Source organism: Hypanus sabinus, chromosome 13, assembly GCF_030144855.1.
Source record: "Hypanus sabinus isolate sHypSab1 chromosome 13, sHypSab1.hap1, whole genome shotgun sequence".
Taxonomy (NCBI): Eukaryota; Metazoa; Chordata; class Chondrichthyes; order Myliobatiformes; family Dasyatidae; genus Hypanus; species Hypanus sabinus.
Window position 1 is genome coordinate 44,173,472 of NC_082718.1, and position 17,809 is coordinate 44,191,280.

The following is a 17,809-nucleotide window of genomic DNA, read 5'->3' on the forward strand; positions in this document are numbered from 1 at the left end:
TTATCTCAACATTACAGAGGCTGATTATGGGTGGCCAAGTGTCTGTGTTGTTGGGAGCAGACTGGGAATAGAAAACTTCATCTAGAAGAGGTGTGTGGGACCTGGCATTGAATAGCTTTTTGGGGAGGGGTGAGGTGACTGAGTCCTTTTTAGAACCAACAATATCATGATGCCATAGGCCTGTACAAATGAGCTTTGAAATTAGCACCATTTGAGAAAAGGCACCTTCGGAAGAAAGGCAAGTGGCTTAATGTCATCTCATTCCAGTGCTGTGCTGTGAAAGCTTAGCGGCCTCAAGGTCTGTATTCCCTTGTAATCCTCCAAAAAGTGGTTTTGCACAGGAGATAATGAACAGCATTTGTGTGTGTTGCACAGGAAATGATGTAACATGGAAACAATGCCAGACACACAAGTGCAGTCCATAACAGGAAGTGTCCCCTGTTGTGAACCAGCAGCTATCATTACCATAGGAATGCATCACCACTTATAACATGGATTTCACTGGGTAATAAGGTTTCTTAAGTGAAAACTGAGATACAGGTAATTTTCTGGGAACACAACCCTTTCCTAATGCGGGGATTACTTGTAATTCAATTCCCCAGGCCAATCTCACTTATGACGCACTAGGCACCAACTACTGCAGCCACAATGCAACTCCATTTTCAGGGGTGCAGGCTGTACAAGGTTGCTTACTTGGGCTGGTGCAGACTAATCGTGGCAGTTGTATAACAAGAGAATTCTGGATACTATAATCATGGTCAGTAAAAGGTAGCATGTTATTTGGGCCTGCTGTTAGGTCTGGGAGATTTAGCCCTTGGGAACATTGGGTGTTGACAAAAATAATTGCAGCGCTGGTGACACCTACATCCTGAAAATGAGAAGTTGAACTGAGAGACATGGTGTGCATTGGAACTATCTGAGACATCTTTTCTGATATATAGAAATGACCTCAACAACTGGGGCGCTGTCTTTCTCAGACATGCCTTCATGATTGCTTCATGATGATTGCAACTGTGAGCTTTCTGCTGTAAATCATGGGCTACTTTTAAAGGGTTGCATTTCTGGGGCTGTTTTAAACCAGAAAGCACAAAGCAGGAAATTGAATCCAGTTATTGGAATATGTAGGAATGTGTATGGTGAGCACAAACAGTCTCATGATTAGACAGGCAGATGCTGGACACCGAGGGCAACAATCTCCTGAAGGAACTCTGCAGTCGAGCAGAGTCTGTGGGAGGAAAGGAGCTGTTGACATTTTAGTTCAAAACCGTGAAACCCTGAGCCTGGACGCAGAATTTCAACCTGAATCATCAATAAGTATCTCCTCCACAGATACTGCTCAACCTGCTGAGTTCCTCCAGCAGAATGTTTGTTGCTCATGATGATGTGCTTCCAGAATGTGAAGTGAGAAGGTGTACTGCTTAGAATTTGCTTCCACAGAAAAACTTTAGAGGCCAAATCACTGAATATATTTAATAAAACAGACAGACTTCTTGTCTCAAAAGTGTTCAGAGAGAATGGGGAGACCAGCCCTTATCATATTAAATGGTAGAGCAGACACAGAGGGCTGAATGGCCTATGCCCACTCTTATTTCCCACATATCCAGGTGATACGGACAAAGATTTCTTTCTGCTTGGAAACTTGGACTTCTTCCTCTCTGATAAATGGCAGATGGAATTTAATGCATACAAATGTGAGGTGTTGCACTTGCAAAGGTTAAATAAGGGTAGGACTTATGTAGTGGACAGTAGGTCACTGAGGAGTAAAGCAGAAAAGAGGGATCTGGGAATCCAGTTACATAATTCCTTGAAAATGGCACCACAGGTTTATGGGGTTGTAAAGAGGGGCTTAGACATATTGGCCTTCATAAATCAAAGTATTGAGTACAGTAGATGGAACATTATGTTGAAGTCGTATAAGATGTTGGTGAGGCTTCATTTGGAGTAGCATATGGAATTCTGATCACTTACCTACAGGAAAGATATCAATAAGACTGAACATGTATGAAGAAAATTTACAAGGTTGTTGCCTAGACTAAGTTGTAGAGAAAGGTTGACTAGGTTAGGACTGTATTCCCTGGAGCATAAGATAATGAGGAGAGATTTAATAGAGGTATACAAAATTGAGTGATATAGATTGGGTAAATGCAAGCAGGTGTTTAACCTCCCATTTCTGCTTCCTACCCAAGATCCACAACCTGCCTGTCCCATTGTTTCTACTTGCTCTTGCCCCACAACTTATATCTGCATATCTAGACTCTGTTTTATTCCCCCTGGTTCAGTCCCTTCCTACCTATGTACATGATACTTCACACACTCTGGATCTTTTCAATGACTTCAAGTTCCCTGACCCCAGTTGTCTCATTTCCACCATGGATGTCCACTCCTTATACACCTCCATCCCCTATTGGGAGGGCCTTAAATTTCTCCACTTCTTTCTAGACAACAGACCCAAGCTGTTCCCCTCCACCACCACCATCCTCTGCCTGGCAGAACTGGTCCTCAATCCTTTGGCTCCTCCTCCCATTTCCTTCAAACCAAAGGTTTAACCATGGGCATTTGCATAGGTTCCAGCTGTCCCGTCCTTTTTGGCTACGCGGAACAGTCTATATTCCAAGCCTATGCTGCTATCACTCCCCAACTTTTCCTACAGTACATTAATAGGTGCATTGCTCCCTCTTCCTGCACCCATCATGCTTCATCAACATTGCCTCCAGCTTCCGCTCTGCCCTCAAATTTACCTGGTCCATTTCTGACACCTCCCTCCCCTTTCTTGATCTCTCTGTCTCTTTCTCTGGAGACAGCCTATCTAATGATATCTTTTATAAAACTGCTGATTCTCACAGCTACCTGGACTGTACCTCTTCCCACTCTCTGTTTCTCCATCTTCTCTCAGGATGAGGCTTTTCATTCCAGAACTAATGAATTGTCCTTCTACTTCAAAGAAAGGAGCTTTCCTTCCTCCACCAACAATGCTGCCATCATTCACATCTCTTCCATTTTGCACATGTTATCCCTCACGCAATCCTCCCAGCTCCTCTCCAGGGATAGGGTTCCTCTTCCTCACCTACCATCCCACCATCCTCTGTGTCCAGCACATAATTCTCCACACCTTTCACCATCTCCGTGGGATCCCATCACCAACCGCATCTTTCACTCTTGTTTTTTCATCCTTCCCCACTGATCTCCCTCCTGGTACTTATCCTTGCAAATGGAACAAATGCCATAGCTGCCCCTACATTTCCTCTCTCACTACCATTCAGGACCTCAAGCATTTCTTCCAGGTGAGGTGGCACTACATCTATGACTCAGTTGGGGTCATATACTGTGTCCGGCAGTCCCTCTGTGGCCTCCTGTATATAGGTGAGACCTGACATAGATTGGGAGATTGCTTCGCTGATCACTTACGCTTCATCCACCAGAAAAAGTGGGATCTCCCTGTAGCCACCCATTTTAATTCTACTTCCCATTCACATCTGACGTGCGTGTCACTCCATGACCTCCTCTACTGCCGCAATGAGGCCACATTCAAGTTGGGGGAGCAACACCATACTCTGTCTGGGTAACCTCCAATGTGATGGTATGAACATTGATTTCTCAAATTTCCAGTAACTACCCCCTCCCCACCTTTACCATTCCCCATTCCCATTTCCCTCTCTCACCTTATCTCCTTACTTGCCCATCACGTCCCTCTGGTGTTCCTCCATCTTTTTTTTCCCATGGTCTTCTACCCTCTCCTATCAGAATACCCCTTCTCCAGCCCATTATCTCTTTCACCAGTCAGATTCCCAGCTCTGTACTTCACCTCTCCCCTTTCCCAGTTTCATCTATCACCTACCACCTTGTACTTCTTCCTTCCCTACCCCTCCCACCTTCTTGTTCTAACTTCTGATCTGTTTTTCTTCCAGTCCTGATGAAGAGTCTTAGTCCTGGCCTGCTGAGTTCCTCCAGCATTCCGTGTATGTTGCTAGAACTAGGGGTCAGGGGTTATGTCAAAGGTGAAATTCTTAAAGGGAACATAAAGAAGTATTTCTTCACTCAGAGGGTGGTGTGAGTGTGGAATGAGCTGCCAGAGGACGTGGTGGATGCAGGCTCATTTTCAACATTTGGGAGAAGTTTGGGTAAGTACATGGACGGGAGGTTTATGGAGGGCTATGGGCCAGGAGGTATCAATGGGACTAGGCAGAATAAGAGCTTAGCATGAACTAGATGGGCCGAAGTGTCCTATAGCTCTCTGTAGTCAAAATGTAAGCCTTTGAGTGATGCAAACTCATAGGATCTCCCCATCTCCTATTTTTTTGCTCTTTGGAAACAACTCCGCAAATAGAAATATTGGCCACACATTATCTACTACCAGCCACATAGCAGATAAATAACATTGGGCTTCTAACTTTTACACGTCCGGCCTCCAAGGGTGCTTGCTTTATTACTACTTTCAATGAGCAGGTAATAAAACATGGCTATGATTCTGTGTCAGATTATTCTCTGTAATTGATTGCTTTGGAAAGGATGACATCATTAGAACAAAGTGGAAGTTAAAAAGCTGTATTTAGGAATTCTCATTGCTACCATACATTGAAAGGGATGGGATGCAAAATGGGAATTGAATAGAAGTGCAGCAAGTTTTAAAATGCCCATTTACTCCAATGAAGAATTTTCTGATATGATCCTTCAATATACAAAGCTCTGAGTGAACTGTGTGTTCTCAAGGAATTTCGGTCTGTATTAGGAAACTTAGGATGTGAGGTTTGTGGTACTAATTTAAGAGTGTGATAAAATTGGCTATTGATCCTGACTGAAACTGAATGTTGGCAGCTGAATGCCAGGGATGTGATGAAATGAGCAACACTTAAAGCTGGCAGTGCATTTTGTACAGTTTCACTCAATTCGAACCTTCTGTCTCGACTGATACCCTCATTAATGCTCCAGCTGGACTTGGCTATTTCATTAGACACTTGGTTGACCACACTTGTTGTTTCCTCTGCAGATATTGTGATTATCCAAAATTCTCTTGCTTGTTTTCTAAATTATATTAGGTGACAGCTTGAAGGTGTCCTGGATCCTACGAAGGCTAGTGTCCATGATGGAGCTGTCTAAGTTTATAAACCTCTGCAGTTTATTTTGATCCTGTGCAGCCTCCCACCCCCTCCCCATTACCAGATGGTGATGCAACCAGTTAGATTGCTCTCAATGGTACATCTGCAGAAATTTGCGAGTCTCTTTGGTGACATACCAGATCTCCTCAAATTCCCAATGAAATATAGGAGCTGTTGTGCCTTCTTTGTAGTTGCATTGATATGATACCCTTGCCTTGCCTTGCACCCTTAACTCCTGATGGAGTCGCAGTTGGGTGCCAGAGCCTGGGTCACCGCAATTGTTTTCCCTGTCCATTCTTTAATGTTGTCCATCCATCTTTTCCTCTGTCTCCCTCTCCTTCCTTTCCCCTCCATAGTTCATTGTAGAACAGTCTTTGCAAAGCCACTGGATCTTGTTACGCGGCTGTACCATCTCGGCTTTCTTTTCTTCACCGTTGTGAGAAAGCCTTCACGAGGGCCAATGTGGTGATGGATGGTCTTGTGGACCTGCTCATTTGTGATGTGGTTCAAGTATGAGATGCGCAAGATGTTGTGATAGCATCTCATTTCCAATGCTTGTATCTTCCTCTGTAGCTCTGTTGAGAGGGTCCATGAGCCTCTGCTGCTGTCGTGTGAGACCCTCACAGCATAGTAGCAGCTGATGCCCAGGAACTTGGAATTTCTCACTCTCTCCACTTCTGGTCCCTCTATAAGGACTGGTGTGTGTTCCCTTGTCTTACCCTTTTGGAAGTCCACAATCAGTTCTTTGGCTACTATATGAATACACCCATCTATTTATTTGCCATTTTAAGTGTGGCTAGATATAGCAGGAAAAATAAATCAATAAAATAATACAAACTCTTGGGACCTCCAGCAAGAAGTGTTAGAGTGTTCATTTTGTTCTGCAACACATCATTGACATTACCATCAGAGACACTGACTGTAGGCACAGCCACTACCAGCTACATAGTTGTGAGAGACTGCTATTTATACTTGCACTAAGCTGATTTCCACAAATGTTTATTTGTTCTATTCACTCCGTATTGAACAAGTAACAAATTGGAACTTTAACAATTAAATCTCAACTTTTTTCCAATTGGTTTTGTATTCATAGACATCCTCTTGTATCTTCTCAAATAGGTTTTAGAAAATGACTTTCCTCTTACTTCATTATTTGGAACAATTAATAAAAATTGATTAGCAAACAAGCAATTGCTTGCAGAACATGTTAATTTCCACCACCAAGTACCTGATACGTGCCCTGAAGACGTGAAGTTTTCAGGCACTAATCAGATTATTGCTGAATAGCCGGTAATCCGTGCAAGCATGGGGAGATGAATTTTGAGCAGTGCTAGATCTCTGTGGGATTTGTGGAGCACTTGGTTGTTTGAACTCTTATCATCAGAGACTGTTGGTTATTGAATGCTGGGATGCAGTGAACTGGGCTGTGCCAAAGTCAGGAATTGATTTTGGACTACTGTTCTGATGTCAGTATGTACAAGCAGTTTGACTGCACATCCAGACCTAAGCCCTTTGCCCTTTACATCTCTCCTGCCATGGATACCCATGAGACTACTTATGCTAGAATCTGGAGCAAGAAACAAGATATTGTACGGCATCTGATCCACTGAGTTCCTCCAGCATCTTGTTTGCTACCTCTCCTGACATGCTTCCCTCGCATGTAATTCTTCTGTGACCTCTGAACCCTCCAAACATTCTTCAGCCATTATGTTAACCACGTTTCTTTCTGAAGTAAACCTACAGCTTCCCTCTTTGATACTTTGACCTACTCCTGACATTCACCTCCAAATGCACCCCATCCCTCCCATTGCACCTCTAAGTTCAGCCTTTCCCCGAGGAACCACTCCTGTACTTTAATTCTTGTTAGTGCCAAACAGTTGATAATATTCTTAACTACCCATGTTAATCATTATTATTAATGGTTCTAACTGGGCAGTTCAAAAAAATTACCAGGAGTGTCACAGGGAAGCTGACAACTTGTTCACATCCGAAAGATGTAGCCAAAGAGTGCCAGGGCTGAAACTAGTGAATGGGGAGATGGATTGGAATAGAATAGCAAACTGCAAAATGAAGGAAGGTGCAATGACAGGAAAATGGGATCCAGCAACAGCAAGGTAAGTGCAGGGCTTGAGGCAATGTAACAACTTAATTAAACTACTGTTCATTAACTTATTAGACCAGAATTTACTGTCATTAGCAAACTGCCTATACATCCTTTTGGCTCAGGTATATAGGACAGTAACAACCTGCAAGGTTAAGCCAGCTGTACTTGTAATGGAAAAGTGCAAAAAAAGTGAGAGTGTGTGAGTGTGTATGTATGTATGCTTGGAGAGACAGACAATTAAATGTGATACCTCCCAAAAATAATCTAAAAACCACTGTCAGCCAGCTAAACACTTTCTCTGAAATATCAAAAGAATAATTATTTCTATGTATTAAATACATAAAAGGCATTTTTAAAAGAAGGAAGTACTATCTTAAAATATTGAAACTAATAAGAATTTCATATATATATTCAAATATTTAAAAGTGAACAGCCCCAATAGATGCTTCTGTGCCTGACATTTCCCCACAAAATCCTAGGTATGAAGAGTTTTCTAGGGAACAGAAAGACAATTTTAAACAAATATGTATGGCTGTAGTCACAGTTTAACCAGTATAAACAAAGTAAGTATATTCCTGTTCTGTAGAAACAATATCACTCAGAGGGATGCAAATAACAACCTCATCAACTACTATCTACATCCCAGGTAAGTAAATCACTCCACTATGTATGTCTCCTCATATACACGGGGCTCTAACTCTGTGTAGTCTGCCATTGACTAGTCAATGGGAATATAAATCTGTATTTTTAAGATGGTGTGCATTACCCACTGAATGCAGTGTCTGTGATCTGAACTTTGCAACAAATCAGGGAGTGAAAATGTCAGCTGGAAGCTTCGTTCCAAGAGGAAGTCACAACTCTTAGCCAAAGAACTGGCAGAACTGGTCAGTCAAGATAGAAAACAGGTTGTGGCTATGAGTGAGAAATATTCCTGAGGAGGTCTGGAATATATCATTAGAGAAGCCTAATTTCTGGTACTTCCTGCCTGTTACACCACTGGCATTTAGGGCAGCAATGAAGGTCCTCCATATACTGTTGCACACAGATACAGAATGATTCTTCATTGCTGTTTCCATAACAATAAGTAACTATGCCAGGAGTCTCAGAGGAAACGGAATGTGCAGATATAAGGGCATAAACTCAGAGAGTACGAATTGCTGATATTTGCTGCCTAGACAGGTTTTTCAGTCATTGAGTACACTTAAAATAAAGATCAATAATTGTTTGGTTTTCAACGTAGTCATAGGATATGCACTTAATGCTGAACAGAGATGGTGAAGTAAAAGATTAACCTAATCTTATTCAGAGGTAGATCAGGCATGACAGGCCAAATGGCCTGCTTTTACAGCTGGTCCTTTCAATCTTTCGTTCAACACAATACTGATTTCACTCCCCAGTCTCATCTTTTTTCCTTCCTTGTTAATTATTACAGTACATGCTTCTCTGGGTGATATTTCGAAACCTCTGGGGCAACTTATATAAAAGTATTTTTTGCCATCATTGTAGTTAATGGGTTGGGATGCAAGTGAATTTGACATTTTGTTCATTCACTGACAATAAATATTTCAGCATTTATATACATTAAAAAATCTGCTTGAAAGCCCAAATCCTGTTTTCAATTTACCTTAAGCGTTAAGAATTTCAAAAGTAAGTATTTCAAATATAAGGACTTGGATTTCTAGAATAAAGAGAAACTGGAAAACTTCAGTTTTTTAGATTTTTCTCACAAAATTTAATAATGTAATTGATTATACAGAACAGAAAGATGTGTTCAAGCATTTTATAGATTTGTAAGACAGTCGCAGTTTAAGCAGTGTAAACAGTAAGTCTTTCTCTTCTGCAGAAACAACGTTGCCTCCAGAGACACCAACAACAACTTCATCAACCACCAGTCACATCCCAGGTAAGCAATATGTTACACCAGGTATGTCTCCTCATAAGCACAGGACTCTAACTCTCCACATGGTCTATCATCGATTAGTCAATTGGAGTAGATGTCAGCTTTTTTTTAAAACGTTGAAGCATTTTCTACTTTCTGCAGCGTGTAACCCACTGAATGTAACGGAGGAATTGCAACCCCTTTATTTATCCAATTCTTACTGCTTACATAGTTGGAATATGATATGGTATAGTAAGTACAGCTAAAAATAAAGGCATTCTGGAAAAACGAAGGATCTTCAACCTGAAGCATTACCTCAACCTGCAGCCTAATCTGTTGAGTATTTTTAACATTTTCTGTTTTTAAAAAAGATTTTGGAAATTTACAGCATCTATGTTTTGTACTTTGAACAATAGATTGATAGCCATAGAATGCTGTAAATTGATCTGTGCCTACAGCAAGTCGTCATTTGACCTTGACATGATATCAGTGACCTTGTTTTAAACACTGCAGACTGGCCTCTAGCAATACATCCAAGAAATTAACAGCATTGCTGGCTATGACAATGCAGTGATCACTATCACTGGCTGGCAGCTCAGAGCTGGTGAACTGTTTCACAGTGAACGTGCATGTGTAACACTACCTCATCAGAATCAGGTTTAATATCACTGGCATATGTTGTAAAATCTTTAATGTAGCAGCAGTACATTGCAATAGATTAAAAAAAAATCTGTAAATTACAGTAAATATACATTAATTAAAATCCCCTGCCCCTCTTGTGGTTTTTCAAAGTCTTTATCTAGATGCTTGGCAGTTATCTGTGCACTGTTGTAGCTGAAATACGTACCTGTCCTGATGAACAGTGACATCAACAAAGGTGTTCACTGCATACAACAACTACCTAACTGAAAATCACCTTGAATTTATACCTTCTACATGTCTTGTTCCTTTTCACGCTTTTTACAAGCTCAATGCTCACCCCAGCACCAATGGAAAATGTGCAAAGGGCTGGCTGGGTTCAATCTCAGCACCATTTGCCTTGTACTCCAGTGCTGATGCCACTACACCACCAGCTGCCTTAACATCTAATCCCATTTGATCTATCAGTAACCTGGTAACAAGGTACTGCCTTCAGTTTTCAGTGTTAGATGTTTCGTTCAAATTGTACTACCTGAGTATGTCTTTTTCTCCTGTCAAAACCTTGCATGTTATCGGGTAATGCTCTTTGTGCGAGGTTTATTAGGATGGAGTGCAAATCAGGAATTCTGCTACCTGTTGACATTATTTTGCAAGACGCATTAACTTCTTTGACTATATTCAAAGTACATTATTACCAAAGTATGTATGCAGTACTCAACTCTGAGATTTGTCTTCCCCACAGACAGCCATGAAACTAAGAAGAACCGTGGAACCAACCTGTTTTTAAAAAAAAAATCAAACGTCAGCCTCCTCCTCCCACAAGTAAAAAGTCTCGCACAAATTACAACAAAAATAAACGAGTGAAAAATACAGAATATAAAAAATGAAATCAAAGGGCATATTCCAGTTCAGTTCAGTTCAGTGTTCATTATCTGCAGGCTGCCTCAGCTCAAAAGAACAAACAGAATTAGAATTAGAAACAAGAACACATCATTAAAACTGAATTAGAACCCAAATCTACAATCCGTGTTAATTAAACCTTGCATCAACAGCGTCAGGGGAGAGAGATTACTCAAACCTTCACTCGGCAACAGCAACTGAGAGGTTGGTCCCCTGTAAAAGGAAGGTCCAAGCAAGATGGGTGTTCTAATCAGAGTGAAAAAAGCAGGTTCTGGTTTCTGAAACAATTGCCCTTCATTATTCACACAGAGCATGAAACTTAGATTGAGAAATAACAGTGATACAGGTTCGACCATCATACAGGTTCAACTGGAAATCCTTACCTGATTGTTCCACATCATTGAATTATCAAGTGCTGAACACCATTTGTTTTGATTACCACTGGATAAACTTGTTAAGTGGCTTCTGTCTTGGTTCTTTTCCAGATTTTCACCACCTGTGATCAGATCCCTTCTCGACACCTCTGCCACCATGATGTAAATGTATCCTCTATCCTTCAGATGAGAGATGAAGTATAAATATATTCCTCATCCAAATTGGATACCTATAACAAGTTGACAAAAGGAAAAGAGGACCTGTCATTATAAATTATAATCAGTGGTCCAAAGACAACTCAATTGCTTGCATTTGTTATCCTTCATCTTCCTCACCATTCAATATTTTCTTCCAAGACACACATGGGCTAATAACTTCCACATATCCTGTAATAGGTAATTTTAGTTTTCAGCCATACCTCAGATGAAAGCTTATCATATCTTTTGCAACAACATTCCCGATTATTTTTTTAAAGTTCTTTTCTCTGTTCACCTCTCATTCACCCATCCCCCTGTGCCTCCTGCATTGCACTCTGTTAGGAAATCTTCTGTCCCAAGTTCCCTGTTTCACCCTTTGTATTATTCTCCACAGAGTCAGGGGTTCCATGGACCCCCTTGCTTCCCGGTGTTGGTCCATGGCATAAAAAAGGTTAGGAACAACAGTTTGCTTCCTCCTTAACTGAACATGCAGCTCCCCTGACACCTAAAGGACCAATTATACATTTGTTCCCACATCCTGCCAAGCAGGAGCTCAATTGGCCCATTGTTCTTTCAGCACCGGTTCGGATCAAAGCTGGGTCACTGGTGCTGTATGGAAGCAGCACTCTGGTATTAGGAGGAAGTCACCTGATTGGCATGCAAGTAATAGAAGTTCTCATGGGCCTTGACACTTCAGATTCAGGGATGATATTTCCCATGGCTGAAGAATCCAGAACCAAGCACCATACCTTTAAAATAAAGGATTAACTATTTGGACGGACTGAGATGGGAAGTCATTTTTTCACCCAAGAGCTAGTGATAGTCATTGAACAATGCTGAACTGAACTAAACTGAATAGTACTGGTCTCCTGGTTTAATGTTCAATATTCTGTATGCTGTTGACTCGCTTTTTGCAATTTGCACGGTTTATTCTTTTTTAAAGTGTTGGGTGCTCGAGGTTTTCTTGAGCGGATTCCATAGTGTTTCTTTATTTTGTGGCTGCGTTAGGGAGGACAAATCCCAGAGCTGTATTCTGTATATATACTTTGATAATAAATGTACCTTGAACCTTTGAATCTTTAGTCAAGATAAAGGTCAATAGATTTTTGATTATTAAGGATTGAAGGGATATGGCATACAGGAAAGTGATGCTGAAGTGAAAGATTGGCCATGATTGTACAACAAGCAAGAGCATTTATACTCAGTGGGTCTGGTAAAGATCACATAAAGCTGACACATCTCAAGAATTGGCTTTATTACTTGGCTGTATGCAACTGGAAGCAGTTTAAAACCTTGCACATGGCCTGTCTCTGGGATGTACAATTTCCTTCGTCTGTGCTCTCTGTCACTGATCAAGTTTCAAAATACGGCCCTGATTTGTCTTTCCAAATGCTTGCTTTGAAACCAATAGCAGTATTGTTTTAAATTGTTACGAACCCCGTAACTGGATTACTTACCAGCAAAGGTAGAGGTGTCCGTTGGAGTCTGGTGATACTATTTTTAATGGTATTTATTAATAAAAATACACAAAAATAATATCAATGCAAATATACAGATAATATACGTCATCAATACTAAACCTAAAAGTGCGGGTATAATAATAATCAATAAGAAATAAGCTCTATTGTTGTCTAGGGGATAATGAATTGTTCAATGGAAATCTAAAGTTCGTTTCAGTTCACACAGGCTCCAGTGTTTGTTTGTCGCTGTGTTGCAATTGTTGGAGAGAGAGAGAGATAGAAGAATGGGAACAGTTACTGCTATTGTTTTTACCAACCTTCCTTTATGATTTCGATCTGTCGGTGTCTCATTGTTGTGGCCGTTCAAGTATGACCTCTCCTTTAGCTAAACTGTTCTTCCATGATGAGCCCGCCACCAGGCAAGGGAGGAAACACATGAGCTCTCACTGGCTTTCGCTATAAAATGCTGTCACTGGATTTCTAGCGTTTCTCCTGGTGTGTCTGAGGGGTGTTCCCCAGACCTGACTTTTATCCTCACTCACGGTGTCTCAGATGTCAATCAGGTTGGGATGATGCAATCCCTCAACCAGTCCACTCTGGCTGTTCCCTGAGGGGTTTCAATGAATAGTACAGTACTCAATACACAATTCCTTCTCCAAGAGACAATAGCAGTAATCAGTGGTTCTGTTCCGCTTTTGTTAGGAGACATTCCACCTTGTTGTGTATTCTGCGTTGTCTATAACAACTGTCTTTGCTGTGATCCTGCGTCTCTCTCTCTCTCATTTCCTGACATGCTGTGTATCTCTCTCATTTCCTGGGTCTCAGACCTGAAATAATAGTGATCTTGCGATCCTCAAAAGGGGGGGGTGGGCATTGGTGATTCTGGACCCTTCTGTCCAGCAGGTTTGCTCCTCATTCGTAACATCCCCATCCTTCTAAGGATTTTTACCACAGGTAAAAATTAACAAATACAGAGTCTTACAGGATTTCAGAATCTAACACAATACAAAAGATAATTTTTCACTATTGAGTAATACAGTTATACATTCAAGTTAGCACCTAAACAGTTAACGATTACATTGTCACTTCCTTTAATATCTTAATATCTGGTACCTTAATAAATTCCTGTAGCATCAGACTCCAATTTAATAACCACCCATTTTTTAAATTCCTTTTCTTTGGTAAAACAAAACTAAAGAGTTGTGATCTTAGCTTACATGCATATTACAAAAGTTTATGCAAATACTAATCTTTACTTTACTTTCAAACTTAACAGTCAATCTTCCATGATGTTGTCTTTATTATTTACATGCTTTGTTGAAATCCCTTAAAACCAGATCCTGTTATTTAAAGTGGCATCCTGTCAACCCTCACCCCTTTTCCAGTTAACTCCTACGTGGTTAGCTTGCTTACCCGTGTGGAATAGGCTTTTGCATGCTCCTTTCATAGGAGTTATTTTATCAACAATGTTTTCCAAACTTAGCCCATCTTCTGAACCTCCACATAATTCTTTATTTTTAAGCAAGTCGTTAGTTTTATCTTCAGGACCCTTCATTCTATTAGTTTTCAGTTTAATATCTGCAAGCGATCCCTCTTTGTCCAAACAACATTTCAAATTCTGCCTCTTCACAGCACACCCTTGAATAACATTAGCAAGTGCGGCACCTTTGCATTCCAAATCAAATTGTAATTGATTCACAGGCACCTTGGTAACAAGCCATTGTTCCTTCAGCCTGGTTACTGCTTCTGACACTAATCCAGACTTTAAATTTTCTTCATTCAATTTAGGAACTACACTTTTCCCTTCTCCTTCAATAATAATATCCACATCACCACCTTTTATCTCCTCACTAACTTTTAACACACCTTTGAGCACAAACAACTGGGAATTCTGACTTCCCACTATTACCAAGGTTAACCTTTTCTTCACAGAACCAAGTCCATCTGACCCACAAGGACTGCATTCTTTTTTAACTGAATCAGATACCTCAGACTTTTCCTGAGTTTCATTACCAGGTTCAGTACCATGTGCAACCACATCTTGAACACACTCAAATGGGACATCTGCTTCTTCCAGACTTTCAATACCCGTCCCCTTTTCAAATTCTAAGTTCCCCTGATCCTCCCAGTTACTCTCTGGGCAACTCCCTTCCAGAGTAAACTCAACCCTGTGGGATGAAACAACCTCAGCAGACTCCTTCAATGTAACGGCATCCTTTTCATCTAGGACTGTCCTTATTTTATTATCGGGAACACATTTAAAATTTTCAACTTCTTCAAACAGTTCTGTCAAGCCAGACAGATCATCCATGTCCAACCCTGGACCTTCTAACAGCCTTATCTGTTTCTCATTTTTACTCCGTGCCTCTATAAATTTCCTCCTGGCTAAGAGTAGGTCTACTTCCTCTCCTTTACTCTCTTTCACCTCCCTATTCTCCATTTTACCATTCCCCAACCCCTCTTGGTACAGGGTTGGTAAAAACATCTCAGCCAAATCAACACTGGCCTGACTTAAACTGGTCTCTTTCTCGACATGCTGCGAGTGATCACGCATGAGGGATAGATCTTGGAATCTAGGGGCGGGTCCTCAACACTTACAGGCTTGCTCGTCAGCTTCATTGCTGACCAAACCTCACCACCAGCTAAATCGTTACCCAGAAGGATGTCCACGTCAGTTCTCGGAAATTCTGATCGCACCCCTATTTCAACTGGTCCAGATACCAGCTCACAATTTATAATGATCCTACGCAAAGGCACAGCTTCTGTCCCTTTTCCTATGCCTCTCAAAGTTACCTCTCCAGTCAGGACCAAAATCTAGTACTTTACTGAGAATCAATGACTGCTCAGCTCCGGTGTCTCTCCAGATCCGCACTGGAACTGGTGTTTCTCCCTCTTTCACAGACACAGTCCATTCTGAAATAAATTTCTCACGCCCCTCTCGTATCCTATCTAGCTGGGGCTTTCTCATCGATTTACTGATCAACACAATACACCCTGTAGGGACTGCTGCTTTCCCTTTTCCTGTCTCCTTCCTCGGAGAAAGCACTTAGATGCAATATGACCCACCTTTCCACAATTAAAACAGGTCAAGCCAGGACCCCTCCTGCCATCTTGCCTTTCTTCCTCCTTATTTTTACCACTAGCTCCCAGCTGAATCTCTGTCTCAGCTGGTGGGCTTTCTCTACCATTCCTACCGTCTTTCTGGTAACTCTTATTCGAGGAAAACTTTGTCTTGTGGGTTAGGGCATATTCATCTGCGAACCTGGCAAAATTAGATATGGACTTATTTGGCTTCTTGTTCAAATACATCTGGATATCATCTGAAACACAACCTTTAAATTCCTCAATCAGAATTAACTCCCTTAAATGTCGAAAATCTTTTTCCACCATTTCTGCTGCCCATCAACGATCCAAGAGCACACCCTTCTCATAGGCAAACTCTGCATATGTCTGATTCCACACTTTCTTTAAATTTCTGAATTTTTGTCTATAGGCTTCAGGTACCAATTCTTAGGCCTGAAGAATGGCCTGTTTTACATCCTCATAATTCTCATATACCTCCTCCTCCTCCATAGACAACGCCGCATATGCTCGATGTGCTTTCCCTTTTAACACACTTTGTAACAATGCCACCCACTGATCTCTGGGCCACTTCTGACTCACTGCCACCTTTTCAAAATGCAAGAAATAACTATCAACATCTGTCTCTTTGAACGGAGGTACTAACCTAAACTCCCAACTAACATTAAACCGCTCCTCTCGGTCTGGCCCTTGAGCTCTTCGCTCTTGCCTTAACTTCTCCATGTCCCACTCATGTTGCCTCTGTTTCTCCTTCTCCTCATACTCCCTCTGCTTTTCAGCTCTTTCCTTCTCCTTTTCAACTGCTTCCAGCTGTTTTAACTTAATTTCATGCTCCAACCTTAATTTTTCTAACTACAACAGAGCCATCCCAATAGCTGGTACCTTTTCAGGGATATTTTCCAATCCTCAGATGAAAACACATTATTCTCAATATAATACTGAGTTATGGCCCTCCGCATCTCCCACTTTTTCATTGACGACCTCATCTCTGCGAGATTTAGTCCTTTCGCAATATTTACCAAGTCCAACTTTGTGGCCCCCTCTTGCGCCTTCAAAGTCGGGTTTTGTGTAAATTCGTCTAAGTCCATCTTTGCTGGTTTCCCGTCTGGCTACCCGTGCAACCAGATCCAAGTTTGGACTTAAAAGTTTGGATTTACTGGCCCTCCAATTTGGTATCAAATCTCGAGATGAGGCCCCAAGTAGTTAAGAACCCCGTAACTGGGTTACTTACCAGCAAAGATAGAGGCGTCCGTTGGAGTCTGGTGATACTATTTTTAATGGTATTTATTAATAAAAATACACAAAAATAATATCAATGCAAATATACAGATAATATATGTCATCAATACTAAACCTAAAAGTGTGGCGATTCTGGACCCTTCTGTCCAGCAGATTTGCTCCTCATTTGTAACAAAATTAAGAAAGGGGTTTAGAGTCCTTTTCAAGATGATATTGAGTAGAATGGGATACAATTCATGGTTTGCATGGAAGTGACAGTAGTGCTTAAAATGTCTATTAACTTTCTGGGTGGCAGGGTGCCGATATGCGTCTGCTAAAGGACGGGTAAGGGGCTTCTTCCTTTCACTAGCCTGCAGGTCACCCATGGGCAAGGTGTAGCACCTGCTCAGCTCCCCGATCAGGGTCACATAAAGCGTTAGGAGCAGGAGGTGGATAGTGATGTGAGAAGTGGATGCATATCACAAGTCCTGGTCATGCGACCACTGACGTCAGGCAGACAATTTCTGAAGAGTATTGATAATGGCTGAGGTCACCCGTCTTGTAAAGACACTGCCCAGAAGAAGGCAATGGCAAGCCACTTCTGTAGAAACATTTGCCAAGAGCAGTCGTGGTCATGGTTAGAGAAAAGTTTAAGAACAGAAGTGTGATTGGGGTCTTCCCCACAGACAACCATCCGATTAAGTCAGATGGAAGCCCACGATCTCCCATGTTACACAAAACGCCAAATAATGATGATGATTAACTTTAATGTCCTTGTTCTATGCATGTTACTCTTACTTGCAAGCAATAAGCAGTGTCTTTATGGATCAGTATCATTAGATAGGAAACTGTGGGATTTGCTG

The 17,809-nt window shown here is 41.3% G+C and overlaps 1 protein-coding gene across 1 annotated transcript in view; it reads left to right on the top strand.

The window, feature by feature from the left end:
• Positions 1 to 17,809, top strand: part of LOC132404317 (mucin-2-like) — a 218,692-nt gene that overhangs the window by 146,723 nt on the left and 54,160 nt on the right. The window contains exon 33 of the mRNA XM_059988489.1: positions 9,041 to 9,100. Within this exon, the coding sequence (XP_059844472.1) occupies positions 9,041 to 9,100 (60 nt within the window). The remainder of the gene's footprint in view (positions 1 to 9,040; positions 9,101 to 17,809) is intronic.